Source organism: Chroicocephalus ridibundus, chromosome 5, assembly GCF_963924245.1.
Source record: "Chroicocephalus ridibundus chromosome 5, bChrRid1.1, whole genome shotgun sequence".
Classification (NCBI taxonomy): domain Eukaryota; kingdom Metazoa; phylum Chordata; class Aves; order Charadriiformes; family Laridae; genus Chroicocephalus; species Chroicocephalus ridibundus.
Genome location: NC_086288.1, coordinates 6,463,495 through 6,486,715, shown reverse-complemented (window position 1 = coordinate 6,486,715; position 23,221 = coordinate 6,463,495). Strand labels below are relative to the sequence as shown.

The 23,221-nt window shown below is 46.4% G+C and overlaps 1 protein-coding gene across 5 annotated transcripts in view; it reads left to right on the top strand.

Annotated features, from left to right (window-relative positions):
• Positions 1–23,221, top strand: part of FRAS1 (Fraser extracellular matrix complex subunit 1) — a 167,370-nt gene that overhangs the window by 71,518 nt on the left and 72,631 nt on the right. For all 5 annotated transcript variants that reach the window (XR_010071148.1, XM_063335505.1, XM_063335506.1 and 2 more), the window contains 8 exons: positions 1,728–1,871; positions 2,223–2,357; positions 9,939–10,082; positions 11,818–11,958; positions 12,816–12,956; positions 13,828–14,001; positions 16,603–16,743; positions 18,786–18,929. Coding sequence is in view for 4 of the 5 variants with exons in the window: in XM_063335505.1 (XP_063191575.1) it covers positions 1,728–1,871; positions 2,223–2,357; positions 9,939–10,082; positions 11,818–11,958; positions 12,816–12,956; positions 13,828–14,001; positions 16,603–16,743; positions 18,786–18,929 (1,164 nt within the window). In the remaining variant the exon portion in view is untranslated. The remainder of the gene's footprint in view (positions 1–1,727; positions 1,872–2,222; positions 2,358–9,938; positions 10,083–11,817; positions 11,959–12,815; positions 12,957–13,827; positions 14,002–16,602; positions 16,744–18,785; positions 18,930–23,221) is intronic.

Genomic DNA, 23,221 nt, shown 5'->3' with positions numbered 1-23,221 from the left:
TGGTAGGCTTGAGCTGTGGTTTCCTAACTTTTTTTCCTCATTTTTCATGTTGGTAGCTCTTCCTTGTTGCATTCACGTAACTTTGGTTTTATCAGAGTGCTCCAGTTAATGTTTGATCTCAGTCAAAAGAAAATAGCTCCAGAGTTTAATTATGCTGTCATTTGCAAGAGTGCCTTGGCACGTTTACCATATGAATGTTTTAAAGCTTGTTATTTACTGCATGCTAATAAAAATGCAAAGCACTGCAAATTGAGAAGTGAGGCAAATGGGTTTTGGATAGTTCAGATAAAGTTGTCCTGGATTTGCAAAAGGGAACAGCATCTGCACAGGCTCCTAAGGAGGGGACGGATAATAAAGTGCTCTCAGCCCTGTTCTTCTTATCAAGATATCCCACTGTGTACTGGTTACCCTTGAAAATCTGACCTTTTCGTTTAGCTTTCACACCATTTTGGAAAATACAGGTTTTGAAGTCATGGTATTGTCCGTACTGAGCCAAACTTGCATTCTTGTGTCCTAAAAGATAAATGGAAATTTCATTTACTGAAGCCTGTTGTTTTCCTTGTATCTTTTTCTTGGTTGCATTGGATGGAATGAGAAACAAATGCAGAATCCAGCCTGCAGCCGTTCAATGTGTGAGCCCAGAGCATCAGTCCCCATCATATCTGCTTCGTTAAAGCCAGCAAAAATTTATTGCTGCTTCTCACAGACGTGCTGGGGGAAGCAGGCAGAGGGAACCCATGCATTCTCAGCTTGTCTAAAGCATATAGCCCTAAAAATAGCTGCGTTTACGTGAAAACCAGCAAATATGACCTCTGACTGAGAACATTCGGGTTGGAGCAGAGGGAATTTTTTTGTACCCAGAGAAAAATTGTCCACTCTGTACCTTTCCAAGTAGTCGGTTCATTGTCGTACTGGAAGGATGGGGCTGCACATACCCTTGGAAAGTTATTGGAAAGAAATGGGTAGAGACAGAGCCTCCTAGTCATTCCTCCTGTTTATTGCTGTGGATTCGTTGTCATCTTCAACTGTATGGCTTCTGTAGCTCTTGATTCCTGATTTTTTTCCTTAGGTACATCTCCCTGGAAGCTTGCAGGTTATTTAGTGGAAATGAAGGAGAGTTTTCAGCACTGGGGTCCTTTTTGCGGACTTGTCAGGAAGGAACCGACAGCTTTTCTTCCAGCAAGCGAAAGTAGCTCAGTAGTAAAGCGAAGGTAGCCCTTTGCTTGGCCTCTGCAGAGGGAGCAGCCGTGCCATTTGAGAAAATACCTGTGCTCAGAAAACGCTTGCGACGGTGCTGTGGCATAAAGCTTTTGACCGGCGGGAGAGTGGTCTGCCACTGCTATGGTGGCGTGGAAAGAGTCTTGAGTTATGGCAGGGTTTGACTGAAGGAAACTCAAATTCAGGTTGTTTCGGACCATTGATGCCTGATGACTTAGGACTTTTATTGCTGAGAAACCATGTGGACGATGAATATCCTTTTTATCGGTAGTCTAGAAAATCTGAGTCTGTGCAACGACTTCTCAGATGCTAGGATACAGCACTATAATATTTAGCCCTTTTCCTGCAATCTTGGGGGAAAAAACCCACTCCAAAACTAACAGGCCTTGAACCACCAACAGAAATAAGTAAAGAATTACACTTGGATTTTGGAGTACGCATTGTTTTGTGCCTTCCTGATGGAAAACGCTGCTGATGGTTTTTACCTTTGTGCCTTTTCCTTGTGCCAGTTGAGTGCCACCCGGACTGTTTGACCTGCTCTCGCTCCTTTGATCACTGCAACGCCTGCCGCGACGCAAGGAGGCAGCTGCAGAGCGGGCGCTGTGTGGAGACGTGTGACTTGGGCTTCTACCAGGATGGGGGTACCTGCTTAGGTAATTCCTGCAAGGGGTTCTTACCCTGTCAGATGGCTGTCTTCTCTGTTGCATCCTCTGCTTTGGTTCGTAGCATCCCACAGGCTTATTATGAAGAGATTACCAGGCTTTGTTTGGAAAAGCATTTCGGCGCGCACTGAGTAGTAACCATGGGCTTAAGACTGGAGGAGGTTTCAAGTGGAAGCCCTTGAAAAATGCAAATTCTCAAACTCTTTTGCCGAAATAGAGGCAAAATTGTCTCGTTTTATCAGAGCAGGGGAGTCTTGCTGCATCGAGGCACTTGGGATTAATACATCTTCCTTCTCTATTCTGATTTAGTATATCTTTCTTCTCTGTTCTTTCTCTTGGAAGCCTGCAATGAAACGTGCTCAGCCTGTACCAATGGATTTGAGTGCTCCTCGTGCCGGACATCCCTGCTAATGAAGAACGGGCAGTGTGTGACGTCGTGTGGGAAGGGATACTTTCAGGATCAGCTCCTCTGCACAGGTAACTCAAGGCAAAAAAGACTGCAACGGTTTGTGACAGCGAAAGAGCAGACAAAAGCTGTACCCGAGGTATTCGATACACTCTCCGTTGGGGGATCTGCTGTTGACATAGGTGTTAATGTTCACCCTAGAGTAAAGGAAGGAGTGAACAGAGGAACTAAGTCATACAGTGTAAAATTGATTACTGGTTGGGGAAATATTCATTAAAATTCCTCAGCGGATCAGTTCTGTTGGTCTAAAACTCGCTGCTTTTGAACGTTGCGGTTTTTCACCGCTGTCCTCTTTCAATTCAGAATTCTCTTTTGGAAACGTGACCATGGTTTTTGTGGCGTTAAGGCCACGGAGCAGGATGTATGCGCTAATTTTACTAAGGATATAACACCCTGAGGCACGTCTGGCAATACGATCCGTGGGGTTTTTCTTTGAGTTCGGCGCAGACGAGCTGCAGCCGCTAATGCCAGACTTTTCAGGAGGTGGTACTTTGAGGTGTGTGGAAAATCGCTTGGAGGGATGGGGGATTGATAGGACTCAGAAAAGCTCACGGAAAATACTTTTTTGGAAAAGTTTTTTGCTTTGTTTTGCCGTGCATTTGTTTCATATGGTGCGCTCTTCCTGCAAGTTGATTGGACTAACTGTTCTCAGGAAACGTGTTTACAAAGTAAATCAGTAATTCTGTAAAACACTGAGATATGTCTAAATCCCATATCCAAGCAATTGGAAAGACTGAAAATAAGATCAGGAAGTTTCAGTTTTCTCTTTGATGGAACTGTGCTAGTGCTTTTATGAGCTTCCCCTGCTCCTTTGAATACTTTTCCCAAACTGTAAGGCAGCTGCTTTTTCATCACGACAGTTTAATTGTTTTCTCTAAAGATAACGCTTTTCTCCTCTTGATGTTGGCCTTTTTAGAAGGCTTCGAAGTATTCCTGTAGCTCTAATGCAGCAAAGGGATGGAGCATACACTTAACTTCCTGAGACATGGCTTTGGGAATAGCCCTGCTGCTTAAAATTAAATACAGGCTTGGGGCTTTTGGCAGATTTCAGGGGGAAAGCACCTTAGATTGTAAGTCCAGCTTCCTTTTCTGAAGCGTTTTTTCTTGAAGAGCTGACCGTTTGTTTTGAAAGTCTGAAAAACCTCTGTCCTCCAGCAGTGACTATAGACTAGGGCCCCATTGTGCATGTATAAATAGAAGAGACCCAGTCCAAAAGAATTTATAGACTTAAGTATCAAATAATCTGCTACTTCATTTGGTTTTATTTTACCATTTCCTTTCCACCTGCTCCTAGTGTTTTAATTGGCAGCGCCCACGTACTGCTGAAGCGGTGGGGAAAAGCTAATGTTTCATTTTATTACTGGTTTGTAGATTACTGATTGTACATTCCAGCCAAATTTGCAGTCACGCATGCCTGTAGCTGAAAGTTGCTGGGAAAATTTGTTCCTGTTTCCTCAAGGGAATTAAACCAATTTGCTTTAGTTCTGCCTGGCTACGTTTTCTGCATAAAGTCAAACCGGTGGAGAAAGTCTTAAATTTCAGATACGGTCCGTAATTCATTGCCGTTCACTCTTTCTTTGTATCCTCTTTATTTTGACAAATCTCTAATCTGATTGTCCAGACGAGCCTTAGGCTGTTCAGAAATATTTTTCTCGTAATGATTTTAACATCTCCAATAAGCGTGTTCCAAAATCACGAAAGGGATGAACTAGACTGTGTTAATTGCTATAGTTCCAATAAACTCCCTCTTGAGGAATTAGTTCTGGAGGTGAAAAAGACCTGTAAGACCAGGTTTCTCACTTCATCCTATTGTTGGAACGCTGTTGTCTGCGTTGTAACAAAATACAATGAATTAGTCTTTCCTTTTGTTCATGTTTTATAACATCTGGTCTAATTGAATCTCTCTTGAATTTTGGAATACAGTCGTTTGATCTCTGCCCTATTTTAATCTTACACCAAGATTGTTTCCTGCCCCCGTCCCTCCACCTGCTTCTGTAAAGTATTAAAACCGTTAAGAGAAAGTAAAGTTGAGAAGAAAAGGTAATAGATTCCGTTATATGTAGCAGTGTATTTAACGATCGTCGGTCAGTTTGCGTCAGGCTTAGAGCAGAGTGGTAGATGAAGTCTTCTGTGTCAGAAATAGGCCGTGGAAACAGTTAAGACACCCCCCCACCACAGGCAAAGCAAAGGGGAGCAAAACTAAAAGATGTCTGCCTCGTAGAACAGAAAGGCTCGAAGGACTTGCAGTGTTCGGTGCTCTCACTGCGTTTTTCTAACTTAATTATTTATGTTTTCAAGATTATTCAAAAGCCTAGGCAGAGCCCAAGTGTTTCTGCTTTGAGCTCCCAAAATGCGAAGGTTGAAACGTGTCACTCGACACTACCAGACCCGGCTCACTCTCTCAGCAAAGCGCTTCCGTTTTTATTCACGGCCGGTTGTTTTTCTCTGCCGTACCTGGCTGCCGAGGCTCACTTCGAGGATGAACGACTGAACACCACGACGCTGAGCTTGCCCAGCTCGTGCTGAGGAGGGCGGGTTAGAGGTGGTTGGACCCCATCTGTGCTTTCCCAAAACCAAGCAGTGATTTCTTACTGTGTTTTTGCTGGATTGCCATTTACATTAGCCCTCCTGCTGGCGTCAAGCCTGGGAATGTTATACCTGCGCTGATGCAGATGAGAGGCGGTGTGGTGAGTGGATCTTTAATTGATTCTCTGACTTCTGGTCAATCATGAAGGAATAGAAAGGTCACTTTGCAAGACCTCTCATCTTCTAAAAGCCCGGGCCTGCGTTACTTCTGTGTGACTCCTACATAACACCCCCGCAGCTCCTAACAGAGCAAAGACCCGTTGGCTCAGGAGCCACTGGAGTGCTCTGGCTTTGACCAAGAAGCCAGACCATGGAAGTTTTGTCTGTTTTCCACCAGTTTTCTGGAAAGACGTGTTACTGCAGCTCAATGAATGCTATCACGTCAGCTGAGGCAGAGTAATGGCACGCCCTATTGCACCTGGAAGGTCAGCTGTGTTCTTTTGAACATCTGTCCTTCGGCAGCAGTGTCTGGTTAAGCTGCAGGGTCTTGCCTATAAGTCCTGTGTCCGCACTGAAGAGAAGGAGGCAATGCAAAACGGCCCCTACAAATCTGAGCTGAAAATAGCCGGGAAGGGTGAAAACAAGTTTCCTGGCGATGCAGTCCCTTCTGTTGATTTATTTTCACGCAGCCGCTTCGTTGCTGTAGGCAAAGATGTTTTAGCTGACGGTGGCTCATTGAGTGCTTCCATTTTTTCCCGGGCATTTTCAGCGGAGTTGGTGACTTGGCTGTTGGGGCGAGGAGCAGCTGTTGGGGCTGGCGGTGATCCAGCGCTAAAAGAGCCAAAGCTTCTGCGGGCAGGCTGTGCGTGAGTGTCTAAAAACACAGGGCAGGAACGGTGTGGGGCTGCTGTTCCAACCGCAGGAATCCAGGTCCTACACGTTGGGTGTCCATTGGTTACAACTCCAGTTGTCCCATCTGATGGCAAACGAGCGTGGAGATAGTGGCTGGGATTTAGTAGCTGCTGGACTTGCGACAAAAAAAGTCCTCAAGACGTGAAAATAAATGTCCGGGTGCCTGCGGCTGCAAGCACGAGAAGTGAAGGATTGTATCTGTAGGAGCATGAATCAGGCTGCGCGTGTTTCTCATCTGGAGACTGGCAGGTGATAACTCCTGGAGGCGCTTGCCACCTCGCATACAGAAACGGCAGCGTCGGAGGGGTGCGCGGAGCCTGTTCCTGGGGAGGGCTCGCGGAGCAGAGCTGGTGGTTGGCGCAGCACGTCAGAGCTGAGGCTCGTACTGCAAGTGCTTTTTTTCGTTGTCCCGCCTGCGGAAATTGTTACCGATGGGTACTTTTGAGTCGTTGGCACTGCTTCCACATGCTAAATGTGGCTGACTTGCTAAAAATCAGGTTGAATTCTCTCCCCTTTCCTTCCTTTCTTCCAAACCCTGCTACTTCGATCCCCTCCCTTTCTGTCTCAAAGAAGCCATTTGGGCCTGATCTTTGTCTTGGGGTCCGGAGGATCTGTTTCATATCAGCTTGCCACATTCACTGCAGCTTCTCAGAAGGTCAGATGACCTCTGGCAGCTTCTACTTCATCTTTACTTCTCTCACTGTAGCCTTTCCGTAGCTGAGATACCACAGAAGTCACCCCCCATCTAGGAAGACAGGCAATTTTATCATAAGAGCTGCCTTACTGGAAGACTTGAAAGCTGCTGTGATACCCAGGAGTGGATTTGCAGGATCTTTGCCAAGTGCCAGTGAGGGCCAACTGGGAACTGGAGAGAAGGGAGTAAAGTAAGATCTTAAACTCCTCCAGCCTGCAGATAGTGCCGGTTTGTATCATCACCTGGCTTGAGCCTTGTCTAAAACACCCTTCCTTTTTGTCTCGCTCCCTTTCTTAGTGGCTGTGTTTAGGGTGATATTTGAGGTGAGTTTCTTTTGGCAGCGGGGAACGGGGGAATGAGCCGGGCTGGCCTGTCTGCTGCTCTCTCAGCCCTACGGCCACGTGTCCATGGGGGAGCCGGAGCCAGAAGGGAAGGTGAGCAGGGAGGGAGGGTCGTTTGCACCGCAGTTAGCTGTGTGCAAGGATAGCGGTGGTGGTGACAAAAGCCCAGCAGAGCGGCCGTGCACAGACTGGCAGAGGAACAATATTGCCGGGCAGCGTCTCCAGAGAAGGGCTGGATGGGGTGTGGGTCCAGCCGCACCAAAGACCTTTCCAGCCTGGCTGTTGTTTATGGTAGACTTATATCCAGCAAAATGTGTGGCGCTGGTGGGAGGCGAAGACATCATTTTGACCTACACAGAGGGACAGCTTGAGGCAGCTGCTTGAGAGAGGAGCCTGAGGTCAGGATGTTCTCGGGAGCACTCGGTCCAGTGCAGGCAGCAAATGGTGCATGGTGGGAGCCAAAGCACGTTTGCCCAACTGACCTGGCGTTCATCAGAAGCGCTTTCTTAATACAGCTGTATGCAAGGCGGCACGTTTAAAAGCAGAGTCTGGAGACCGCGCTGCCGGGAGAGAAAAGCGTGTCTTGGAAAGGAGCAGCATCTCTGGAGAGGACTTGAGAACTTTGCAAATAACCGGGTATGTCCAGATGCGTCAACATATTGAGGCAGGTTAACAGCAAATGGGTCAAGCTCTGCCGTGGGAAGTCTGTAGTTAAAAGGTCTGCATCCTGGTGCCCGCTCTTTCAAAAAGATGTTGGAAGTTAGAGTGAGCTCAGAAGGAGCAAAACGTCTGGCAGGTGAAGTGAGGACATTTCAGTACTTCGGAATTTACAGCGTGAACTCGTACTCTGCGGTTAACTTTCGAGTGTAGACGTGCCCCGAGAGTCATCCAAGCTGGAATGAGATGCAGCTTTTTATCAGCAAGGGAAATTACCGACTGGAGCAGAAAAGTGCGCAGTCTTTGCCTCGGGATTGGATGTTTGGTATTCATTGTCTTGTGATTCGGCCACAACTAGACGCGCTTGATAGTCGTGACGGCGCTTGGTGTAGGAGTCAGGGAGAAGATCCTTTCGGGTACAGGATGCCCAGCGTCCTTATGAGACGCTTCTCACATAGGAGTGAAGTAGAAAAGCCACAGCACTCTGGAGAGATCAGGAATAAGGCGGTGGTGGGGAAAAGATGCAGGAAGGTGAGATGGGGGAAAGCAAACAGCTAATTACACGGCAATAGAAGAAGACGAGAAAAGGGAAAATAAGCAAAGACGGAAGTGTGGAGAGGGAACATCCAGAATGTCAAAGGACCGTGTGCTGGGCGTGAACTCAAACGTCCCGTGTCTTGGCCCCCTAAACACTCCCTGTTCTAACCCCGTGCGTGTCACATCGCATCGCTGTGTTTCAGTTCCCTGCGCGTGAGATGGAGATGATAACGCTTCCCTGCCGCGGGGAGCGGTGAGATCCGCTAAGATGGGGTGTTTATCTCCTGCTGCACAGTGTGACTCATCTGCGAGCACAAATGTAGGTGCTCCGTCACACTAATTAACGAACCCAAGAGCAACTAAGGCCTCAAGCGGGCAGAAGCAGCATAGAAACAGGAGTGAGATGGGGAGTAGTGGTGCTCACTGGTTTGCTATAAACTTACTTCGGGCTGCGTGGATCGCAGACACGTTCACTCTCGCCTGTTACTGGGGAGAGGAGGAATTGACTCTCGCTTAGGGGATTTGTTTTGGCAGGAGGGCTTTTGTCGCTGCTCTGTATGTAAATGTGCTCTTAGTCGTGTGCATGAGCTGCTGCCGTGTCTGCCGGTTCCTGCGGTACGCTGAGGCTCCTCACGGATGAGTTTTTTCGTGGTTGGCTGCAACTTAAGACATGTTTGCGGATACAGGGCAAATGTCAAAAAGTTCTCTTTTCTCGCACCTGCCGTGGTCTGGGAGCACAAGCATGTACCTGCCTTACTGTGAAATAATAAATTTAAGAACACCTTTGGAACATATTTGGGGGTAATGGAGAAAAAAAGATGATAGCTAGAAGAGCTGTGATTTGCATAGCTCCCGCAAGCACTGGTAGCACAGGATTTAACGTGAGTCTGCATCACGGCTTCCATACACAGTAACCGCAGTGGGCTGAATTGCCCTCGCAGCTGAACTTGGCCCGTTTCGAATAAGGTGGCTTGTTCAGCAGCTGTTCTGGGAGGCAGAATTGATCCCTGTAATGTTATTAGTTTAATTGGAAGGTGTCGTCGTGCTCTGTTTTGCCTTTGTGTTCCTGTACCCAGGTGCCGCAGAGAGGGCATTTATACTGCCTGCACTGCAGGAGTGTGAAATGCTTCAGGAATATCTGAAATATTACTGTGTCCCAGCCATGATACATGGCTCACCCACAGAGAAAAGTACCTGGTAGCTGAACTCAGTGAGGGAATGCCTGTCCCTTCAGCTGGCAATGTCAAGGAGAACACAGTGCCCGCTGCACTGGCCCCGGGACACACTGCCCACCTTTCCCCAGCAATGACTCAGGCTGAGCACGTGAGGATTTCTGCCCTGCCCGACCAGACCGGCCAACAGCCAGTTCCTTTTGCACCAGCGTGGACTCCTGGAAGGGCAGAAGGAGTTGTTTCTAGAAGCAGGCTGTCTTCTTTTTAATTTTGCAGGCTCTTGGTTGCAGCCCTGCGAGTCTAATTCTGCCTTTGTACATGGAGCTGGGTTAACGTCAGTGGTCTGCGGGTCTGGTTTTTAAGCAGTGTGTGATGGGATGCCTTCCCGTTTCCCTTTGTGCTTGCACAGCCCCTAGCACCAGGAGGGACAGCATTTAACTGCGTTACCAACACTCCTCCTTGGCTGATTACAGCTACAGAAACCGCTCTGATGTACGCTGCATGTCATATTGCACCTACAAAATGAAGCTGTAAATCGTACCCCTGAGATGGCATGGATGAAAGATCCTAACATAAGTAGTGCAGCATTTTTTTTGTTTTCTTTTCCTCTTGTGAAGCAGTGAATGCCTGTGAATTTAAGAAACAAAACTGGGGAAGGAAAAAAAATAAAAGTGGATTACTACAAGCTCTTCATTTTAAAGAGATGATTGGTAGTTGATTGTTTTGTTAATCCTGCACCTTTCTTTCCTGCAGCTTGTCACGAATCCTGTTCCTCCTGCTGGGGTGCTGCCGAGGACAATTGTTTGTCCTGCAAAGACCCATCGCGCGTGCTGAAAGCCGGTCTCTGCGTGGCCAGCTGCGGGCAGGGATTTTATACGAAGGACGGAATCTGCAGCGGTAAATACCTGTTTTCTTCTCCAATTGCAAGAAGTTTGAGAAGCGCTCTGCAAAAAAGGAATCAATATTTCATTTAGCCACGTAGCAGCTGTGATTTTATTCGTGTCTAAGAAGCCAGATGCACCTTCTGCATAAATATTGGATGAGGAAAGCTGCTGTTCGTTTGTAGGATTATTAATTCGTTTAAGCTAATCAGATGCTGAAAGGTTTAAGGATTTTTCCCACACTGAGCAGCATGAAAGCCTAAGTGAGTTGTTTCTGAGGGCTTGACAAATCCGTTTGTCTGCGGAAAGAAAAATGGCCTTTGCCAGCAGGTTTCTGTAAATTTGATTATAATTCAGCATCACAGTAACTAATACCTGCGCAACGGATGAGGCTCGGGAGCTGGAGAGGTTTGCTGAGAAAAGGGGAAGAGATGGCTGGAGGGAATCAAAAGACCTGAGTCAAACAGATCATAAAGGGGGAAAAAAAATCTCAAATAAATAAAGAATCTACAATTTGCCGCAACCATTCAGGTCAAATCTGTGTTTTTGCTGGCAGCTGCCTCCGGCTGCTTCGAAGGACTGTCCGGCAGAGTCAGTAAAAATGACACAGGGGTTGTCTGTCTTCATGGAGGTCTGTCTGAGCCACAGCCAGCTCGAGAGGGCTTAAAACCTGGAGCACGTTGACAAAATTGTTGCTCTTCTGGCCACTTCTGGATGAATTTCACTTTGCCCAAGTTCCAGTAAATGTTACTCACCTGCGTTTTGAAGTGTGCAGGCTTGAAATCTTACATCCGTAGCCGAAAGTCCTTTAAGCTTAAAAGGAAATTTAACTTAGATGCAGCTTGGCCATAATTTTGATTTTTATTGCCAGTGATTTCTCAAAACTGCATAGTTGTTGCTCACAACCTCCAGGATTCAGGCCTCTCATCTTCTGCCGAAAACATGCATTTTGATACCCAGCTGGAGAGCTGTAAGCTGACTTGGAGGGGGGCTGTCTGACCGGTGAAAAGAAACAAAAATTGGTTAACTAAAATGCTTGGGCCTTCTGCATATACGGCAGCGGCGGTGCCGCTGACGTAGGGGAGCCAGAGTTTCACAGTGATCGTAGGCAACAGGTCAGTTAACTTCAGAGCTGGCTGCCTGGGGAGAATATAGACCAGAGGAATTGATAAGTAACGTTGTCATGCTTGATTTTAGATGTATTTTCACACTTAAAACTTTGACTCAAAGAAAGAAAGCAGGGGGTGTAGGAGGATCACAATTTATTTTATCAACTCTTCCCCCATCTTTTACTTCCTGAACAATCTGATAACTGATGCTTGTTGTACGAAGGTATGTGAAGGTTTATGAGGTGGTTTTTGTACATGAAATTGTTCAGAATGGTGCTGCCCGTTCACAGACTGGTGGCGAACAGGAAAAGGATACTACATTAGCTGGTGGGGGTTGTGTCAGGGGCGGAGGGCGTGCTGGGGTAGGCCCATTTCTGGTGTTTGTACTTACTCAGAGTCCTAGACGGGATACAGGTCAGTGAATACGTGTCTGCACTCGCACGTCTGCCTCCGTGAATGTCACTAACTTGTTCCGGGGAAGTGCGAAAGGTTACTTGTGTTGGAGAGGAGGGTTTAAAGATGCCTTTCTGGCAAAGAAAGGATGAGGCATGGTTTGGCTTACTTTATTTTGTCTGTGTAGCCAGGCTCTGTTATTCTTTGCTTATTGAGTGCGTTTCATTAATGAGCTGTCCTCTTTGGCAGCTTGTGACCAGTCCTGTGAAACGTGCTATTCCGACCAGCCCAGGTGTTTGACCTGTGCTTCGGATAAGTTCTTACATGATGGGAAGTGCGTTTCAGAGTGCCCGGACGGATATTTCCCAAGTAGCAATGGAAGATGCAGAGGTAAGAGGCGTATTTACATGACCATTTCTAAGGCTCTCGAGACACCCTCCGCGTGCTGTCATCTTTTCCCCAGATGTTTACCTGTGGGGGGGGGGACTGTTAAGAGCAAGAAGGGCCACCAAGATGATCAAAGAATTGGGAAGCCTGCCATATGAGGAAAGGCTGAGAGAACTGGGTTTGTTCAGCCTTGAGAAAAGAAGGCTCGGAGGAGACGTTACAGCATGTGCCAGTCTTTAAGAGGTGGCTACAAAGAAGATGGAGACTGCCTTTTTACAGCGAGTAAAAGACAAGGGTACAAGTCACTCCAGGGGAGATTCCAGTTGGACACAAGAGGAAGCATTTTCACAGTGAGAATACTCAGCTGCTGGAACAATCTCCCCAGGGAAGTGGTGGATTCCCCAACGTTGGACACTTTGGAGATTCAGCTGGGCAGGGTGCTGGGCCATCTCATGTAGACCGTGCTTTTGCCAGGAAAGGTTGGACCAGATGATCCATGGGGTCCCTTCCAAGCTGGTGTTCTGTAATCTTTGATTCTTTGAAGTGCGAGTGGGGATGGGGAATTTGATTTTTTGTTTTCTTTGGTGCACTCGGGAGAGATTACTTTAAATAACCTCTTTACCTTGAGAAGCATATTAAGACGTGCTGGGATACACACTCGAAACACTGTGTGAGTGAGGGTTATTACTGTTAGTAGCTGTTAATACCTGTGCCCTTCTGCTCTCCTTAGTTCACGTAGCTGAATATCACGCCAGCTGGGAGTTTTCATTGTTGGCTGGAGGAGGCTGTAGTCAGGAACACCACTGTCCCAGAGGAAAAAATGGGATATTTCAGTTCTCCGTGCTCTGTTTCTTTATCAGCTTGTCATGCTTCGTGCTCCACATGTGAGGGACCTCTGGCCACCCACTGCACCTCCTGTTCCTTTCCTCTGGCCTTGCGCCAGGGCCAGTGCCTGCAGGGCTGCGGAGAGGGTTTTTACCAGGATCACGACGTCTGCAAGGGTAAGCTGTGTACTTAGATCCCCAGCTGCTGTAATCCAGTGTGTCTATATTGGCTTTTGTGGGGCTGTGCTCGGAGTACGCGGCTACGATGCCGATCCTTTGTCCTGTGCTGAACTGGTCAATGAGTAATTCCTGTGTTTGCCTGCTGATCGTTTGCTACTTTGAGAAAAAGCAAATTTTCTCAAATACTCTCTGCTTTCACGCCCTCAGGATTTAGTGATCTTGGGGACATATTTTTTTGCTCTGTGCTGTTGAAATAAACGTCCATTGCTTCCAAGTTTTTCTTGAGTTAAGAGAAGGATGAAATTCTACACACACCTAGTATATCTGCTAACGCTGAGGTCATTTTTGCAGCGCTGGAAAAGCTGAAAATTCGGAAGATGAATTTATGCTTCCTATGAGTGCTTTGGACTGCCATTTCTTGCTGTCTCTCCTAGTGGGATTGTGTTCACCGTTGCGGTTCCAGAAATTAAAGGAAAATTGACTGCCTGTGGCACAGAGCTGCAGTTTTTTTCCCCAATGTTATTTGTTCACCAGGAAAAGAGCTGTTATTTTTGGGGGTGGGGGGAAAGATGTCGAAGTCTTTTTCTAAAATCCCTGTTCCGTTATAGAAAATACAGCACCCCATCAGATTCCTTAGCTTGCGAGTTGCTGCAAAGGGTGTATTCTTTGCTAGTTCTTTGAGCATCAGCTTATCCGTGGCAATACAAAACCGGAAAGAGGGATGAACAAGAGGACCCAAACCAGTTGTGTTCTCCCCTTTCTGTCTCGTGTTCACGGCCAGATTCCCAGGTTTGCAGGGTTGTTGGACCTTGTCTGTCTCTCTGTCCCCAGAGCTGTGGCTCTGACGGCTCTCTCGACCTGTGCACAGGTTGCCATCCGTCCTGCCGGACCTGCGTCGGCCCGGGGGCCTCTCGCTGCCTGCAGTGCAGGACGCCAGAGGACGTTCTTCAGCCTCAGCAGACCGTGGAAGGAGCTGTATGTGGCCTTTGCCTCTCTCACTGCCAAGCCCGGTTCTACGTGGGTAGCACAGGAGTCTGCAGACGTGAGTAGAGGGTGGGAACGGCTCTTCAAAGCCTTCAGCACAGGGCTGCGCTGGATTTTAGGCGTTCAGGGTGATTGTTGTGCAACGTTTGATTCTTACATGCTTTGAGCTCCTTTGTTTGCCTTGTGTCATGAATGTTTAAACTCAGTAACTTTCAGAATGGCGTATAATAGTACTTTCGAGGGAAAGTATACATATAATTTCTGATTAAAGAATTCAGGTACTTTTTATTTTAAAATGACTGTGTTCAAGTCTGCACGGTTTAGCTTAGCTTAGCTTAGCTTTCTTTTCATTGAAGTTGAGTGTGTGATTTTTACCACTGACTTATTTTGAAGCAGGATCAGTCCTTAAATCCTTTTCAGAAAAGACTGAGCTGTCTCCTTGTTAGCCTTTGGAGCGGGTCAAGACATCCCACAGCAGTCTGTTCTTTTGAGGAGGCTCTTCTGATAGATACCCCGCAGCACTCGTGCCATCTCTGCTCCTGAAATACCAAGTAGGAAGCATTTCCATGAAGACTAGAGTTTGGAAAAGGGGCTGATGTGGTGTGTATTGGGGATGTATGTGGTTTCACACCGCTTTGAGAGAAAACCGTTGTGGAGTTCAGCGAAAAATATTCCCTGGATGGATTATCAAGCCAGTCTATCTGGCTGTACAGAGCTTGTGGCAGCTGGTGTGGATGTGTGGACAGCAGACATGTTGCAGTATCTTGAAAATAAAGCAGGCAGAAGCAGGCTGAGAGGTAAGATGGAACGTCTTGTGCCAGCACAGCCCACCCTAAGCCTAAGGAGAAATGATGCTTTCAGAAATAGCAGTGATTTCCCTGTGTGGAAAGACCAGTCCTAGAGGCAGTGACTCTGCAGTGCTTAAGTAAAGTAACAGTAGTAATAATAGCAAGAAGACTACTGGTGGCTGTTTCTTCCTGTTGTAAAAACATTGTCTAAAAGTGGACGTAATTGAAAATCCGTTTATTTTGATTTTATCTCTTCATCTCAACGTGATGGAAAGAATCTGTCCAACTCTTTTTTTTTTTGCCTCGGGGGATCTTAAAAAAGCAAGAAGTGGCATTTTTTTGGGTGGAATGATTCCGTCTTTAACGGTGACCTACACAGACCGTAGGGTATCCAGTGCTTTGGATTGATTCCCGAAGGCGTTAGTGTAGAGCCTCCAATCCACGCAGTGGCAATTCCTTGGCAGGGAATGGGTTTTCTTGGCTGAGTCCAGGTTATGGTGTAGAAACCGAGTGCAGAAATCCATATACCACTGCCTCAGATGGGTGAACAGACCTGTACGAACAGGCCTGAGCAGAGTTCGGTGACAATGCTGAAGTACGTCATTGGGCAGGAATTCCGGCACAGCCCCACGTGTTATTAGCTCTACTGTATTAGTAGTGGCATTAGAATAGCAGTTTGATTTATTGCAGAAGGGTGTGGAGATTCAAGATGTCAAACTTTGAGCTACCGCTGGAAAATACTCGTGCAGAGTTTGCAGATGCACCTTTTTGAAAAAGTAAACCCACAACAGATGTGTACTGCGCCTACCTTAGGTTACCATGCCTACGCTCATATTTAGGTTAAAATGCTGGTCTGGAAGGTTTTACCTGTGTGGTTGTGAATTTCTCACCGAACCGCAGAAATACCTCTGTGTTTTTCTAATGCTCGAGATTTCCCCGATGAGACTGTAGGAAATTTCTCTCTGATGTGATTTGAGTGACTTGAACCAAAGATAGTCCTGGAGGCGTTCAATTTGTGCTGAGGATCCCTGACTTTCGCTCCTTGGCTTTTTGGCAGACAGATAAGTGTACTTGTATAAATCATTTTATTTCATTTCGTTTCTTTCCTTTTCTTCTCCCCCGCCCCGTGTCTCTCGTGTCTCCCTAGAGGGCAGGAAGTCTCTTTTTTCCAACCGCGACTCAACACAGTGAAACCCGTGGCCTCAAGTCACTGCTGTAATAAATACTGGGTTTTTAACTAATGAGTTTATATATTTATTTAATTGGATTGCGTAGTTTAAGGTGGCTTGTTTTAGCGTCACTACCGGCAAAGGTGAGGAAGTCTGACTTTTTAACTGCACTCTTCTCATTCTTGCTGAATGATCCTTGTAATGACCGTTCACTTACTAGCCATAAAATCAGGTGGCCAGCCCACCTCTGCGTTTATTTGCTCTTACTGCTCCGGAATGGCTAATGATGCTCCGGAATGGCTAATGATAATCATGGAGTGCCGCTGGATAGAAAATCCTTCCAACCGTAGGGCGATAGCGAAAGATGATTCCAGAATCTGGTAAGTTTGCGGAACCCCAGAGCTCTTATAGGGAGGAGAACGGTATTACACGGCGTTGTGCATCTCAGCTTTCCATTTCAGTAATGAATTGTGTGGGTGCAAAAGTGATTAAATACATGGTTGCTCCTTATCTTTAAGAAACGTGCTGTGCAGCCTTTGTGCTCTTGCTCTTTCAACCTTTCGCAAGCAGAGAAACCTGTAAAGGAAATACCTTCCTGTGTCATTGGGGAGAAAGAAATCCAGCCGTACTCTACGACAGTAACAACCAAGGTCAGCTAGAATTAATTGGGCGCTCTCTGTCTTGTTTTTCCCTTCCTTGCAGGGTGCCACTCCTCCTGTGCAGGCTGCGTGGGGAACACTTCTCAGGACTGTACGGCTTGTCTGTCTTCCCACGTCCTGCTTGAAGGCAGATGCCTCTCTGAGTGCCCGGAGGGGCTGTTCAGCCACGAAGATCGCTGCTCTTGTGAGTGCGTACGGGCATCTGCGGCTTACGCTGCTGAATTTCATTGCATGCGCATTTTGTAATGCATTTCTCAATATAATTAGAGACGCTGTCAGTTTTATATGAGGCTATTTAAGTATTTTCAGGGGAGAATAGGATAGTCCAATTTCAGGAAATGGAATCTCCTCCTAATGGGAGAGAGGCGTACACATTGAATCATACATTATGATCAGTTTTGCTCCTCTGGACTGTTTCCCTGAAGGTATTTTACGTTTCATTTCAGTAGGCTTGGACAATGTTCTCAGCCAGCGTGCTGCGGCAAAAAAGGTCTTTATTGGACCGCACTGAAGAACGGTCTGCTTTTATTAGATTAGATAAGCATATTGTCCGTATGAGGTAGCTTTATTTTTAATCCACTCCTGCCTATAGGGCTGGGTTTAGAAGGAAGGAATTCTGCCGATACGGGAGAAGAGCAATTATACCTATGAATATGCCCGATGGGTAGTGGGGACAGCATTATTTATGTGTGTCTCAGCCTTGCCCACCAGTCGGCGAGTGGCCTTCGTTCAGCTTGTTTGATCTCATCTGAGCAGATGACTGTGACTACTGACCTTCTGAGTGACTCCAAGGATTAAATCCTGTTTGCCACTTGCAGAAAAGGGTGGCCTTGGGGGTATGCCGTTCATTATGAGCTGCTAAGTACAAAGGGTGAGGAAATGCGGGCGTTTGAAATCTGATCAGTCCCTTCAAGGTCATCTGAAAGTTGTCTGCTGTTTTTATAATAGATATTATAAAAATAGGGCAGGCATCATGTGTGTGTTCTGGCAGTAGGAGAAATTTACTGGTCACTTCCCTGGAAGGCCTCAAGTTTAGAGAGAAAAACCTCTCCGAAAGTCCATTGCTCTATTTACCCAAGGAACAACTCTATAAATACGTTGATTTGGCAGGTCGCTGTAAAGATTCGTCAGATTTGAGGTTGTGCGCTGCCACCTTAGAGCTGAGGTAGCTGCCGAATGCTGCATTACGCAGTTTCAGGCCTATGTAAATGTCTTAAAACCAAAATTTCCGTGTCAGGAAAAGTGACATCTTTCTGTACGCTGCCAGCTTAGATCTCCTGCTGGTTTTGAGCAGCGAAGCTCGGTTAATATAGGTGTGTCTAGAAAAGGGATTCTTCCTTTGGAACACTGAACTCACGAGCGTGAAGCTGAGAAGGTGGTGGGACGGGACGCGTTTAGGTCTTACACGCTTGGAGCTTTATGCTGTGGCAGCTCCGAAATGCCCAGCTTCCATGTGGGGAGCGAGGGATTGTGTGTAGCTTGGGGGAGTCCCGAGGTGGGAGATTTTTCAAGCGGTGTGCTTTTATTCATAGAAGAGCTTTAAAAGTAGTTTTTAAGAATTTTTTACAGATCATGAGCCATAGTATTTCTGTCTCCCTCGGATCTGTAGCACGGAAATCCTGGAAATACGGCACCTGTCTTTAAAGGTGGAAGAATACAAAAGCAGCCGGAGTGAAATGGTTTTGAGCAATCTCAGCCACGTTCTCTGCAATCTTTTCACTGAGCTTTTAGCAGACAGAATCGCCAATGAGCTGGCGTGGCATTCAGGTTTTATAGATTTCAGTTTGGGAGGGCTTTGTGCACCAACCATTCCCGGATTTTCCACTCGTTGATATCAAACTCATGCCACTGTGATGTTCAGACAAACCCAGGATGTTTAATTTATCTCCCCTGTGCATCCCACTCTCTTTCTTATGTGCGCAACTGGAGGGAGGAATAAAAGGGCCAATCTCTTTATATTTTTTATTTTGTATAGATTTATACCGTGATTAATGCAGCGAACAAATCCCATTTTTAAATTGCCAACTCATTTCTCCTCTTGTTTAGTCAAAATGACAACGTAAGAGCCTTCCAAACCACAGCTCTGAGGTCGCTGGTGCTATTAGATCGTTTTATGTCCGTGTTTCGTAGGAGTAAATGGTTTTTACGGGGCCTGGCTTTCTGGGGAGGGGAGAGCGTAAGGTGGACTGTACCAAGAGCGTAACAAGCGTTGATTTTTTTATCCAGCCTGTCATCCATCCTGCAAGACATGCCGTGGCCCTTCTGATTCGGAGTGCTTAACCTGCCATCCCCACGCGACTCTAGCCAGCGGAAAGTGCAGGACAAGCTGCAAGGAAGAGCAGTATCTCAACCTGGTGGGATATTGTGTGGGTAAGTAAGAGGAGATGGCGTGGGTCGTCCAGTGTGATGATCTTTCTGGGGCGTTACCCAGCTACTTGTGCACACACCGTGAAGCAAATCAAAATGCTTGTTAGGAGTAAAATGTCACACAGATGAAAATACCATGGGGAAAGTCTCCAGTGGGCATTGTATATAGCACAGCCACTTGCCACTCCTGCTGTCCATATCTTTAGTAAAGCTGCGTGAAGTTAATTGCACATTGTTTAAGGCAGATAGTCGGGAGAGGGAGACAAGGTTCTCCTTCGCCAGGGTTGCTGCTGCATGGTTTACGTGAAGACTTGAGGTCACCTGTACGTGGGCCAGTACGTCTGGGAATCATCAGAGCATTCCTGTACTTACTAATAATATAATGAGCTTGCTCTTACCAACAGGATGGGCTGCTGCTCCGCTCTGGTGAGTGGCGATGCGCTTGCCTTTGCCAGCGTCTCGCTCCAGTCTGGGCTTTAGAGCGTACAGCCTGGCACCATAGAGCCAAGCCTGGGGGACCCAGAGCCGGGAAAGCTGCTTAGGTCCCGCACAGAGCTTCAGAAAAGTGAGTCAAGGAAACATTTGTGATTCAGAGAAGCAGTTTGTGGGACCCTAAAGAAAAATTGGCACAGCTAGCATTGCTGTGTGCATTTTTGGGTGGTAACAGGAATTCTGTGCAGGGGTTATAGTTTGTGGGTGCTCGGTGTCCGCACTTAAGCCTCTCATCAGAAGCCACTGATTGCATTTATCTGTTTAAAAAGAAAAATCGCTTTTAATCCATCACGCAGGCATGTATAAACGCATCCTGGGAACTGCTCCAACAATCTCTGAGCTTTATCAAGCCATTTTTTTCTTTATCAAAAAAAGATATGGTGTGTGAGGCTTATTCTAGGATGAACAGTTCCAAATGAGATAAGGAATCCTAACAAGAAAGAAAAATGCATTAGAGGTAATAAACGTATCCATGGAGAGGCTTTTGTTCTCAATTTAATAGAAATGACGTCTTTTTGTTTACTTACGTGTGTTGGGTTTTTTAAATGAAAGACTTGTTTCTTTACTCTCCAAGAGATTAATTTTATGAACCTTTTCTTCATCTTCCTTTTAAATAAGAGTTACTGTTTTGTCTGCAGAGGCAAAGAGGGAAGGGAAGCAAAGTATCTGAGGAGTAGGAAAATATCCTAACAGTATTGTACAGCTCCTTAGGTACACAAGAAATCAGGCTGGGGAATCGTGATGTTTCATACACTCAAATAATTACAATATGGAAATAATTCAGCATTTCAGCATAAAGAGCTGTCTCTGCCCTGTAAAATTTCAGGGGCTCCAACGATGCTTATTAATGGCCTGTCACATCATAGCTCTGGGCGCTTTATTTCTTCCGCCTTATTTTCCCATTACTTTGGATTATGCTTCCTATGAAAAAAGGCCTGTGGGAATGTGGTCTTCCAGCTGTAAATTTTGCTGGAAAAATTTCACTACTACCGTATGTCATAAACCAGGGTTCTTTCTGAGGAGGGCTTATTCTGCTGCTTGCTGCGTGCGATGTGCTTTAATTATCCCCTGTAGACTGCTGTTCCCTGTAAGTTTGGCGAGGTGTCATGGAGCGGTAAGTGTCCTCCCCAGATCCCAGGCGATGAGGTGGACACCATGGTGCCTGGCAATAATGAGGAGCAGAAATTGGAAACGATGGGCTTGTTCAGGCAATGTGGAGGGCAAGGTTCGACCTCCAGACGTGCTACGCTGACAGTGATGGATCATCTGCCAAGAACCTTGCCTGGCTTTCTGGGCTCCAAAGCAATTGCAGGTGGTGCATCCTTTCATTGCAAACGAAGAAGCTTTATTTCAAAGCCCTGTAGGTCATGAGCATGGTCCGCTGTTTGGAGACTTGTCTTCTCGCAGTAGAAACGTGTTTTTAAGGCTTGGTTCGTAATGCCTGGCATCATTGCAAGATATTCCTTGTAACGTAGGAAACCGTAACGTTCACGTGGTCACGCACATAGATTCATTGATGTTTCTTCATCTAACTGAAGTTTTGAAAATCCTTGTAGAGGAACGTAGTTATTTATTGCCTTTAAAAAAAAAAAAAAAAAGCTGTGCTTTGGTCTCGATCTGCAGTCTGAAGGGTGTTGCTCTTTGTGCCAGATTTATGTCTGATGTTTAAGCAAAGGATGCGTGGTGCCAGTTCTGCTAGAGATAAAGAGCTCCACATCCAGGTTGTTAAATTTCACTCGTTCTCAGTCAGCACTGATTGAAATGCTAAATTTGCCCTTGCAAGTTCTTAATTACCAGTTAAAGAGCAGCTGTCCCATAAAAGAGAACATTAAAATCCCTGACACTTGCGTAATATATGAATTGCGTCAGGATCTAACAAAGCTTTCTCCTTTGCTTCCCAAAGTAATATTTTTTTACAATTATCTTCCCATTTATCTCTAATTCCTGAGCCTCCAGGCAGAATTGTGTTACAACGTATGGAGGCTGCTGTGCGTTATAGCTGCCTGCCAGACTTTTATGGACCTGCAGGGGAAAATCTTTCATACCGGGTGGAGAAAACGAACCGTCACTCGAAACCATCGCCAGTGAATTAATGTTGTTATTGTACATGTTACCTGAATGAGGATTGGAACATTTGCCTTGTTAATAGCGAAAAAGATCTTGTTTTCAGCAGTTTATCAAATAAGCATTTCAAATGTAAGCAGGAGAAAGACAAAATGGCCTCAAGTTTCAAAAGATTAATGAGTTTCTAAGCTCTGGCTTGGGCACGCCGAATCTCTGCCAATCTTCTTTGAGAGTGCTCAGTTGATTCATTTTATTTTATAGCTCAAGTGTATGTGCAGGAACGTGTTTGTGGCTTTAGCCGTCCCCTGTTGAGTCTCGGGGCTCTTGTGGTTTTTGTTTTCCCAGTTTGAAAACACTCTTTGATTTCCCTCTCCCTCTTATCCGAGGCAACTTCAGCTTCAGGAGACGTTGGAGTCACCGGTCTGAAAAATAGGACCGTCGCTAAAACCATTGTCCCGCTCATAACCCCCGGCCCTTACTTTCCTGATTTGGATAAGTCATACGCCTGCCTTGAGGTTTCCTCGTTGATCTTGGGGCTTCCTCCTTGATCCTTTCCTGACTCAGTGGAAGGGCAATTAGAAAAAACGCAGTGGCCGAAGCAAGGAGTTCACAGCCTGAGCTCTGCTGTCTGCTGGGTGCTCAGCTAAGCCGTAAAGGGATGCGAAGGACATCCCACCGGAATTAGGAGGAAGGGCAGCTGGCATGAAATAAAACTCAAAGCACCCGCTGGTACAGTATCCCCCGAGGTCCTGTCTTAACTTCCAGCGGCGTCTTCCTTGAAAGGGAACTCCCAGTCCCCATGTTCAGCTGCTCAGGCCCTTGCTTTCTGTGTGCAATAGCAAAAATGTTCAAAGATAAACCAGAAAAAACTCACTCAGGAGGAGGCCTGTAACAAGCCTTTTTGCCTTGCTCTTAAAATTCCAGAAGGGACCCTCTGACAACAAGAAATACATTCGACTCCTTGTAAAATTAATGAGCTGTTGCCGTACTCTCAAAAAGACATTGATGCCATCACAAAGAGCTGGCGTTTCGCTGAGCAGAGCGAGAGGGAAATCGGGGGCTTAGCTCTGCTAAGTCACTGGTGTGCGACCTTCTGCAGAAATGCCCAGCTGAGCTGCCAGAGGAGGAAAATGGAACATCATTTCCCTACTTGGCGCTGGGCTCACTGGTGCCAGGCACCACCCAGCTGCATTTCCCACCTCGCGCTGCCGAGAGAAGCTGCACCAGAAGGTGCAGGCAGATCCTTGCAAACCTGGTAGCACTTCGCCAGGAGTTCACCTCGCTTGTTTGCGTGACAAATTCCCTTTCAGGTCTTCTAAAGGAGAGGCAGAAAACCCCTTCCAACAACCAAACCAAGACGAAAATCCTGGTCAGTGCTAGGTGTCCTTCTGAATCAGCCGATCCTGATTTTCTTTCTGGATTTCCTGTAAGGCGCTGGAGAACGTTTGCGTGCTGACATGCCTGTGCATTGCATGGGGTTGTAAGTACTGATTGAAGAGTGGTGCTCTGTTGTAAAGCTCGTACCTTACCTTAGAGTATAGTACGAAACTTGCGTCAGGACATTTTTTTGTAAAGAGCCCTTAAAAGAGGAGTTGTATTTAAACAACACAAGTGGTTGATTGCTTAGCAAAGGGTGGAACTGAGAGGTAGAAATGCCTCTGGTTTCCTTTGTGAGCATTCACAAACACTTTACAGATAATTTTGTCTCCCCAAACAGCCTTCTCTGCCTGGACAGGCGA